At 43.8% G+C, this 11,422-nt stretch overlaps 1 protein-coding gene across 1 annotated transcript; it reads right to left on the bottom strand.

Moving 5' to 3' along the window:
* Positions 1–1,081: 1,081 nt before the first annotated feature.
* Positions 1,082–4,434, bottom strand: LOC109757019 (uncharacterized). The gene is made up of 8 exons (XM_040393477.3): positions 3,872–4,434; positions 3,693–3,773; positions 3,559–3,618; positions 3,005–3,048; positions 2,820–2,862; positions 1,736–1,807; positions 1,543–1,644; positions 1,082–1,470 (listed from the first exon to the last, which is right to left on the bottom strand). The coding sequence occupies exons 1-8, from the start codon at positions 4,190–4,192 to the stop codon at positions 1,345–1,347; spliced, it is 849 nt and encodes a 282-aa protein (XP_040249411.2). The 5' UTR covers positions 4,193–4,434; the 3' UTR covers positions 1,082–1,344.
* Between the last annotated feature and the right edge of the window lie 6,988 nt (positions 4,435–11,422).

The following is an 11,422-nucleotide window of genomic DNA, read 5'->3' as shown; positions in this document are numbered from 1 at the left end:
ATGTTACATAATAGAAGTCTAACTAGAGATATCTAGCTAAACGGCGCCATGTGGCTGACCCTACTTGTGTATTCTGCAATGAATTGGAAACTGTTCAACACTTATTCTTTCATTGCATTGTTGCAAAAAAGAACTTGGAAGGTGGTGGTTGGTGTACTTGATATTCCAATTCTCTGTTCTTTTGATTCCTTAGCTATGTTTTGGCAACAAAAGAAGCAGGCTACTGTCATCAACATGGTTATGACTGCTACCTTGTGGAGCTTATGGTTGCTTCACAACGATTTTGTTTCTCAGGGTCGAACGTTATGAAGCAAGAAATGCATCCTGGGTTTGGTAGGAGCTTTTGTTCATCAATGGAAAGTGTTGTGCGCAGATGCTCAAGCTACTCTGCTCCTCAAATGCCTGCGGCTGCTCGATCATCACCGTGGGGAGCTCCTTATGATCATTTGGAGATGACCAGTTGGTGTTTAATAGGTTATATGGTAGTAGCTTGTGTTCCGCTGTTTACCTCTGTTAAGTTGTAATAAGTCCGTCACAACTACTTTCTGGTTGCGACCGAGAGCTGTTGAACCATGGTTACACTGTTTGCCTCTGCTTTTAATAAAAGTTGGGGCAGGGGGTAACCCCTTTGATTTAAAAAATAAATAAATAAACTTGCAAGGGGGAAACGCAAAAGTAAAAGGATAGTAAATGTCTCATGAAAATATTTTGTGGAAATACAATTTGTAGTTTTGGGTGACAAGATTTCTGGTTTGGAAAGGAAAACAATAAGAAAAAGAATTTGAGAAATTCAAAGGAGATGGTAAATATCTCAAGAAAGTGGGCTGGATGCCCAGTGTTGGTAGGTGGAGCCACCGGCAGAAACCAATCGTACCCCTGTTTTACTCCCCAGCAGCATCAACCAAACAAGACATAAATGTTGTCTCTAGCTAGCTAGGGTTAGAGTTTATTCAAATGCCATGTAATCCTGTAAACCGGTGTGATGTAGGTAAAGGGAATGCAGAAAATCAAACTTAAGAACGCTTGACTTTGGATAAAATGAATATGACTTAGAATTTCAGATGAAGGGAGTAATGCCCCAAAATTCTAAATTATATATTAACAGAAACACCGCAAAAAAAAAGTTCAAATGAAAGGCGTGACCGGGGCAATATACTCGACAAGTCTCACAAGTTCTACAACACTTGTCGATCAGTCAATGCCACCAATGCAGAATCGCAACCAACAAAAATCTTGTCGGTAAAACCACAATCATCTACCAGAAAGCCGGACAACAATGCTCATATTACAAAGGCCATGGGAGCAAATCTTCAAGTACAAATTAGTATGGTGGCATTCTACCTATCAACTAGACGTTGCTTTCCCCAGCCATCGTGGAAGCCTCAGTGAAGGCTTGATTCCCAGCTTAGTCAGGAAGATTGTGTAAATTATATGCAGTATGAAGACAAAGAATCCAGAATTAAGCAGCACCTGCCAAAGAAAGGCGAGTTACTTTCTGAACCAGCTCATCCTATAAATGTAATTTGGCAGCTTAAAAATTACCAGTGTCCCAAAGATAACATATATTGCATCCATGGATGGAATCGTGTTCACACCAGCCGCCGCCAGAATGTACGTCAAGGAGGCATGTATGTTAACGGTTATCTGAAATGAGTAGAAGTTAAAGAAGATACCCCCCCCCCCCCCCCCCCTCCTCCTTCCAATCATACTGTCTAATAGTGTTGAGTAGGCATACCAACTGAAAAATATTTTCTCGTATCAAGAACGATGTCACTAACACATATCCACAAGCTCCCACTGCACGTATCTGCAAAGCAAACTGTCAGCTGACATTCAATTTAAGGACTAAAAGTAAGAGTAGCACCACTCGTGTGCCCGCTATGTACTGGGTGGTGCGGAAAGAAGTGTGTGTTAAGTTATGGCGAGTGGGGCCAGTGGGCCGGTTTAGTGTGTGTTGGCGATATTAGCCCGTCTTTCAGGAACGACCAAGTGTGAATTGAGGAACAAAGCTCTGAATTCTCCTCCAACTTCTCCCTTGTTCTCTTCTGCTTCTTGATCAAGTCAGGTGAACTGAGAGAGATCTCACATCGACAATCACAACCGGCAAGGATTTAGTTCCTAAGCAAATCTGGATCTTTGTATCCATTTCTTACCGAATAATCTTGTATTTTGTTATTAGCAAAACTGGCTGTCTACTTATTTCCACTCAACGATCCTGAATTCTGATATTAGATGGAACTATCAACTACCTCCTTTCTCCTCAAGGGCACATGAGCTTATGCACCAGCATCTATTGTATCTTGACTCTTCCACCTCTATTCTCCTATTATGAGGAAGTTTCGTTGAGTGAAATTAGACATCATGTAAAGTTAAGAAGAAACACGAACTGGCAATGTGTTGCCTTCCTGAAGTGATAGCAATTGCAATTTGCTATTTCATATGTTAAAAATAATGAAAACAACGTAAGCATTTTTGGTGCTGGTTTTAATTTGCTTGGTAATTTTGTGACAGAATAGCACAAAGGTAACCATTTATCTAAGAGGTGTACAAGAAATAATGCAGAGATTTGCAACTACTACCTCTGTACCAAAATATAAGACACTTTTGTAGGCCAAACTAGCCTACAAAAACGTCTTATATTTTGATATGGAGGGAGTATTAGCAATCATGAACTAGACAATCTGATTCATATTTTCATATAGAAACTACATGGTAATGTTGTCAAGTTCCAATCCAAAGCTATGAGGTTCATGTGTAATCCATACATGATCAGAAATACATCTATAGATATGAAATACCAATTGAGAAAAGATATTTACAATTGCGCAGATTATGATGGAAACAATCCAATTGGTCTCCAACCTGATGATAGAGGAGGAAAAAAATGTTACCGTTACTCAAAGTCAATATAAATCGACTGGAAGCTACAGCTGCATACATGCACCTCTGATGCAGGCCAAAGGTGAAAGCGAAAGCTTCACCTTTTAACCTTTGTATTCCTCACCTCCACATAGTACCCATGGATAGACCAACTACTCCATGCATAAGCTGCAGGAAAACAAGGCCAATGAATGTAAGAATGTCTTCAGTCATAACAAATGAATGCAGGGTTCTTTCAATCTTTCAAGTTCCAAAGAAGACACGGAACGAAAATGGACCAATATGTATAGAGAAGCTAACGGGGGAAACAAGGTAAATTTACCAACAACACCAAAACTGAAGTACTAAAATGAAAAATGAAATACTGTAGTTAGATGATTGATAACTGTTAACCCTTCCTGTCATAGCTTGAAGTCTCTAGTGAAATAATTTCTTTCCCTCAGAATACTGATTTCTTTTAGCGCTAAGATATACTGATTTTTTGTTATAGAAAATGGAGCTAGTGTTCATTTCAATGACAATGATGTTGAAGCCCCCGACTCAACACTCAAATTTCAGCACCAACACCCATTAGTTTCAAGGTACATATGTGAGCTGCCAACTTTAGATGTTTCTAAGTAATCACATGCCGATGGTACAACTACGATATGAATCATATATCACGGAGGAGATACTTACCAGATAAGTCAATGCTTTGACAGGGCCAGACAATGTGAAGAGCAGTAAAACAGTAGCCACCTGATGAGGCAATGCCATAAATAAAAATGCATCAAAGCTATATATGCCAGGTGAACCATTTGATCAGACTTTACCATAGTTTTCCTGCCGGCTTCTAATCCCCATCTTAAGGAGGAGATGACTATTGGCAACGGAAAAAAGCAGCTGAAGTAATTCTGCATCAGCAAAAGAAGACAGCAGTGTCATGTACCTATCAACAGTGGAATGAATAAACAGATAGAAACCCACATGGGAACAGAAAAGCATTGCAGACCTCGATGGCGAGGGAGTTGCTGAGGAAGTAGGCGAGACCAGCAACGGATGCGAACATGGCGCACTCGACGAGCCGCCGCGTCTTGGTGAGCGCCTCGTGCAGGTCCGCGCCTTCCTCGCCCTCATCCACGCCCCGCCGTTCCTCCCCGGAGGCGGCTCCGCTGACGGCGGCCTGAAGCGGAGGGTTTCGAGCTTGGAGCGCGGTGAAGGCGGATGGAAAGGGGGGCCTTGGGAGCGGAGAGGCGGCCAACCGGCGGGGGAGGGTGGGGTGGGGTTGCGGCGGGGAGAAGTGGGGGCAAGGATGGAGGCCAAGGCGAAGCATAGCACCCCTATCCGCTCCTGGATAGAACTGTAGAATGTAAGGAAGGAAACCAGAAATTATCTGTGCTTTCGAGCAGTGGCGGGGCCAGGGTTGAGGGCTGGTCGGAGCGGAGCCGGAGAGGCGGGGCCCGGCGACCGGCGGCAGCACGGCGGCCGGGGGAGGACTGGAGGCTGGGCTCGCGCGGATGTCAAGACCGCCGAGAGGAAGAAGATACAGCCAATACTGAAGATGATCTTCTGAAGAATGGGTGTCATGCGATTCAGTTATCCAACGGCTTTGAAAGAAGGAATCCAACGGCTGACATCACCCCAGAGGAAGCGCCTGGGTTTGTATGCTCACTCGTCATTTGAGCTTGTTTAACCTTTGAGCAAGTTTAACAGTATGGTCACTCAATTTCTCTCTCATTCTTCCCCAAACTTTTCAAATTGCTCAAAGCACACTCAGGGGCCTGACAAGGGTACCAGAGCAATGGTTCAATCCTCGGCGGCGACATTGAATCGTCGAGCCGAAAGGTTGGGATCTCTTGTAAAGTCCTTCTGTACTCTCCCAATTTGTGGTGACAACAGTTCAAGAGGCGATTCGAGCCAGGGCAGCCTTAGTGTGTGTAGGTTTCGAGCTTTTGTGTGTGTAGGCTTAAGAGCAATACGAAACATAATTGGTGATTGTAAAAAATACGGGCCATGTGTGCCCGAGCCCAGCTCCGACAATGCTCTCGAGTTTAGGCAAATTAACAAAACAAACAATGATGCCTTACAAACAATAGAAAAAAATGGAAGCTCTTTTTTTTTTCCTTCCGTTCGTTCACTCGAAGCTATTTTTTGTTTGTTTTTCTTCTTGTGTTTATTTTTGTTTTCTTTCCTTTTTTATTTTTTATTTTATCTTTTTAGATTGGGTTTTTCTTCTGTTATTTTTGTTACTTCTCACACATTTTATTTTATATTTTTAATATACCGTGAATATTTTTCCTAATATATAGTGAACATTGTTTAAATACACACTAAAAAAATTTCATATACGGTAAACTTTTTTAAATACAAACTATTTTAATATATGGAAAAATAAAATTCATTAAATATTTTTTAGTATATGATGAATTTGTTTAATACAAAGTGAATATTAATTTAATATAGAGTGATTTTCTTAATATAACCTGAACTTTTCCTTAAACACATAATAATAAATTTCTAAAATATGCTTTTATTTGATAAGTTTTTAAAGATCTATCTCCTAAAAAACAACAGCCGTTATTTTTGGGTGAAAATCGACTAAAAACGAAGAGAAAGATAAAATAAAAAACCGCTCACGGGCAAAGTGGGCCGGCCCATTTTCCCTGGCTTCAGTCAGGCGGAGCCTCCTTTATTTGACGCCCATGAGTTCAATATAGGAGCTCTCGCCTAGGTGGCGCCAGAGGAAATTTGCACCATCGAAGAACATGAAAACCAATTGACTCGGCCATAGAAACCAGCTAGGTTTTTTCTTCTGCGTTCTCACTAGCTGACTATTTTCCACACCCCTGGGTACAATGTCTTTGGTTTGCCTATAATTGAGCCACATATTGATCCCATGCACGCGCTTGCCGCAAAAAAAAAAAGATCCCATGCACGCACAAAACAGATCGAGGTTGTATCACTTTATGAGAGAGGGTAGCTTGCAAGCTCCTGGACATCAGGTTTATACACCCACTAGAAATCAGGTTGCTAGCTGAGGGTTTTACATGACTTTTCACATAGATAGTTGGGAATTTTCAAGGAAAAATAATCAAACTCAATAAAGTTGTGATTCAATGAGTCTGTTAAAAGTGTGCTAATATGTGGTGTAACCATGTAAACTTGCATGTCAAGATGTAATTTGATTCTATGTGCATAGGTTTGCTAACCGGGCTTATAAATACCGAAAAAGGCTTTCGCCCCGCTTTATATATAAAGCACCGACCGATCACAACTCAGTTACAAACGCACGCCAGCACAACACACGCACGCACTCAAGGGAGGATACAAAGGCGCTGAGCGCAGCAACACTACCCCTAGTACTACAAGAGCAACCGGAGTCCTCAACCGTGAGCATGCCACCGCGAAGAGATGAAGCCGCCTATGACGAACCGTGTGCTCCAAGGCGGCGCCTTCAGAAAGGTTACGACACCAGAGCGCCGCCACCGCCCGACCCGAGGATCAGAGTTTCCCCTGGAGCAACACAACGGGAAATGAGAGCCGCGACGACGCCTTCAAGAAGGGAACGAGCTTCGCCGCTGCCGGTCCATCCGCGGATAGATCAGGTTTTCACCCCGGCCACCCACACGACCATGGCCACGGGGCAGCACCTAACCACGGGCTCTGCCCATGAGCACCGCGGAACCACCACCAGGGCCGCCACCCCGGCATCCCAGACCTCGACACCACCTCGCTCGAGACCCACCGCAACCCCAACCAAAGATACGGGCGGAAAGGGCCGCCTTTCGCACCCCTGAGCTGCCACCAATGCCGAAACCCAATAGGTCGGCCAAAAGTGGCCTTCATCTATTGGGGAACGTAGTAATTTCAAAAAAAATTCCTACGCACACGCAAGATCATGGTGATGCATAGCAACGAGAGGGAAGAGTGATGTCCACGTACCCTCGTAGACCTAAAGCGGAAGCGTTTATCAACGCGGTTGATGTAGTCGTACACCTTCACGATCCGTCCCGATCAAGTACCGAACGTACGACACCTCCGCGTTCAACACACGTTAAGCTCGATGACGTCCTCGCCTTCTTGATCCAGCAAGAGGGGCAAAGTAGTAGATGAGTTCCGGCAGCACGATGGCGTGGTGACGGTGTTGGTGAAGAACAATCTCCGTAGGGCTTCGCCTAAGCACTACGAAAACTATGACGGAGGATAAACTGGAGGGGACGGGGTTGCCGGCACACGGCTTGGTGTTTCTTGATCTGTCTTGGGTGCTAGCCCTGCCCCTCTATTTATATGTTGAGCCTTGGGGGTCCAAACTTGGAGTAAAAACCTCCACAAAGTTGGTTTCACCCGAAAGGCAAGAGTCCTTCTCGGACTCCAGGGCCAGATGCCAGGGTTCCCGGCGTCTGGCCCCTGGACTCCGCAAAACTTCCTTTTGCGCTTTCCAAAAACCTTCTGGACTTTCCCCTTTGGCCCAAATAAAGTGTTCTCGTACCCAAACATTTTGGGAAACATCTGGAACCCCTTCCGGTGAATTCCGGAACCCTTCCGGAGACCAAACACTATTATCCCATATATCAAACTTTATCTCCGGACCATTCCGGAGTTCCCCGTCATGTCCGTGATCTCAACCGGGACTCCGAACAACATTCGGTCACCAACATACATAACTCATATAATACTATATCGTCAACGAACGTTAAGCGTGCGGACCCTATGGGTTCGAGAACTATGTAGACATGACCGAGACACCTCTCTAGTCAATAACCAATAGCGGAACCTGGATGCCCATATTGGCTCCTACATATTCTACGAAGATCTTTATCGATCGAACCGCATAACGACATACGTTGTTCCCTTTGTCATCGGTATGTTACTTGCCGGAGATTCGACCGTCGGTATCACTATACCTAGTTCAATCTCATTACCGGCAAGTCTCTTTACTCGTTCCGTAATGCATCATCCCGTAACTAACTCGTTAGTTACATTGCTTGCAAGGCTTATAGTGATGTGCATTACCGAGAGGGCCCAGAGATACCTCTCCGACAATCGGAGTGACAAATCCTAATCTCGATCTATGCCAACTCAACAAACACCATCGGAGACACCTGTAGAGCATCTTTATCATCACCCAGTTACGTTGTGACGTTTGATAGCACACAAAGTGTTCCTCCGGTATTCGGGAGTTGCGTAATCTCATAGTCATAGGAACATGTATAAGTCATGAAGAAAGCAATAGCAATATACTAAACGATCAAGTGCTAAGCTAACGGAATGGGTCAAGTCAATCACATCATTCTCTAATGATGTGATCCCATTAATCAAATGACAACTCATGTCTATGGCTAGGAAACTTAACCATCTTTGATTCAACGAGCTAGTGAAGTAGAGTCATACTAGTGACACTCTGTTTGTCTATATATTCACACATGTACTAAGTTTCCGGTTAATACAATTCTAGCATGAATAATAAATATTTATCATGATATAAGGAAATATAAATAACAACTTTATTATTGCCTCTAAGGCATATTTCCTTCAGTCTCCCACTTGCACTAGAGTCAATAATCTAGTTCACATCGCCATGTGATTTAACACCAATAGTTCACATCGTCATGTGATTTAACACTTTATAGTTCACATCGCCATGTGACCAATACCCAAAGGTTTTACTAGAGTCAATAATCTAGTTCACATCGCCATGTGATTAACACCCAAAGAGTTCTAAGGTGTGATCATGTTTTGCTTGTGAGAGTAGTTTAGTCAACGGGTCTGCCAAATTCAGATCCATATATTTTGCAAATTTCTATGTCTACAATGCTCTGCACGGAGCTACTTTAGCTAATTGCTCTCACTTTCAATATGTATCTGGATTGTGACTTAGAGTCATCTAGATCGGTGTCAAAGCTTGCATCGACGTAACTCTTTACGACGAACTCTTTATCACCTCCATAACCGAGAAATATTTCCTTAGTCCTCTAAGGATAATTTTTGACCAATGTCCAGTGATCTACTCCTAGATCACTATTGTACTCCCTTGCCAAACTCAGGGCAGGGTATACAATAGGTCTGGCACACAACATGGCATACTTTGTAGAACCTATGGCTGAGGCATAGGGAATGACTTTCATTCTCTCTCTATCTTCTATCATGGTCGGGCTTTGAGTCTTACTCAACTTCACACCTTGCAACACAGGCAAGAACTCCTTCTTCGACTGTTCCATTTTGAACTACTTCAAAAAAATCTGTTAAGGTATGTACTTATTGAGAAAACTTATCAAGCGTCTTGATCTATCTCTATAGATCTTGATGCTCAATATGTAAGCAGCTTCACCGAGGTCTTTCTTTGAAAAAACTCCTTTCAAACACTCCTTTATGCTTTCCAGAAAATTCTACATCATTTCCGGTCAACAATATGTCACTCACATATACTTATCAGAAAGGCTGTAGTGCTCCCACTCACTTTCTTGTAAATACAGGCTTCACTGCAAGTCTGTATAAAACTATATGCTTTGACCTACTCATCAAAGCGTATATTCCAACTCCGAGATGCTTGCACCAGTCCATAGATGGATCGCTGGAGCTTGCACATTTTGTTAGCACCTTTAGGATTGACAAAACCTTCTTGTTGTATCATATACAACTTTTTTTAAGAAATCCATTAAGGAATGTAGTTTTGACATCCATTTGCCAGATTTCATAAAATGTGGCAATTTTCTACCATGATTCAGACAGACTTAAGCATCGCTACGAGTGAGAAAATCTCATCGTAGTCAACACCTTGAACTTGTCAAAATTTTTTTTTCGACAATTCGAGCTTTGTAGATAGTAACACTACTATCAGCGTCCATCTTCCTCTTGAAGATCCATTTATTTTCTATGGCTTGCCGATCATCGGGCAAGTCAACCAAAGTCCACACTTTGTTCTCATACATGGATCCCATCTCAGATTTCATGGCCTCAAGCCATTTTGCGGAACCTGGGCTCATCATCGCTTCCTCATAGTTCGTAGGTTCGTCATGGTCAAGTAACATAACCTCCAGAATAGGATTACCATACCACTCTGGTGCGGATCTCACTCTGGTTGACCTACGAGGTTCGGTAGTACTTGATCTGAAGTTACATGATCATCATCATTAGCTTCCTCACTAATTGGTGTAGGAGTCACAGAAACAGATTTCTGTGATGAACTACTTTCATATAAGGGAGCAGGTACGGTTACCTCATGAAGTTCTACTTTCCTCCCACTCACTTCTTTCGAGAGAAACTCCTTCTCTAGAAAGGATCCATTCTTAGCAACGAATTGTTGGAAATATGCCCTAGAGGCAATAATAAATTGGTTATTATTATATTTCCTTGTTCACGATAATCGTTTATTATCCATGCTAGAATTGTATTGATAGGAAACTCAGATACATGTGTGGATACATAGACAACACCATGTCCCTAGTAAGCCTCTAGTTGACTAGCTCGTTGATCAATAGATGGTTACGGTTTCCTGACCATGGACATTGGATGTCGTTGATAACGGGATCACATCATTAGGAGAATTATGTGATGGACGAGACCCAATCCTAAGCCTAGCACAAGATCGTGTAGTTCGTTTGCTCAGAGCTTTTCTAATGTCAAGTATCAGTTCCTTAGACCATGAGATTGTGCAACTCCCGGATGCCGTAGGAATGCTTTGGGTGTACCAAACGTCACAACGTAACTGGGTGGCTATAAAGGTGCACTACAGGTATCTCCGAAAGTGTCTGTTGGGTTGGCACGAATCGAGACTGGGATTTGTCACTCCGTGTAAACGGAGAGGTATCTCTGGGCCCACTCGGTAGGACATCATCATAATGTGCACAATGTGACCAAGGGGTTGATCACGGGATGATGTGAGTTACGGAACGAGTAAAGAGACTTGCCGGTAACGAGATTGAACAAGGTATCGGGATACCGACGATCGAATCTCGGGCAAGTAACATATCGATAGACAAAGGGAATTGTATACGGGATTGATTGAATCCCCGACATCGTGGTTCATCCGATTAAATCATCGTGGAACATGTGGGAGCCAACATGGGTATCCAGATCCCGCTGTTGGTTATTGACCGGAGAACGTCTCGGTCATGTCTGCATGGTTCCCGAACCCGTAGGGTCTACACGCTTAAGGTTCGATGACGCTAGGGTTATAGGGAAAGCATGTACGTGGTTACCGAATGTTGTTCGGAGTCCCGGATGAGATCCCGGACGTCACGAGGAGTTCCGGAATGGTCCGGAGGTAAAGATTTATATATGGGAAGTCCTATTTTGGTCACCTGAAAAGTTTCGGGTGATATCGGTAATGTACCGGGACCACCGGGAGGGTCCCGGGGGTCCACCAAGTGGGGCCACCAGCCCCGGAAGGCTGCGTGGGCCAAGTGTGGGAGGGGACCAGCCCCAGGTGGGCTGGTGCGCCCCCCACCAAGGCCCAAGGCGCATGGGAGAGTGGGAGGGGGCAAACCCTAGTCCAGATGGGCCTTAAGGCCCACCCTAGTGGCGTCCCCCCTCTCCTCCCCTTGGCCGCCCCCTTGGATGGGAT

This window comes from Aegilops tauschii, chromosome 6 (genome assembly GCF_002575655.3).
Source record: "Aegilops tauschii subsp. strangulata cultivar AL8/78 chromosome 6, Aet v6.0, whole genome shotgun sequence".
Classification (NCBI taxonomy): Eukaryota; Viridiplantae; Streptophyta; class Magnoliopsida; order Poales; family Poaceae; genus Aegilops; species Aegilops tauschii.
The sequence above is the reverse complement of the archived record's forward strand: the minus strand, read 5'-3'. Positions and strand labels throughout refer to the sequence as shown.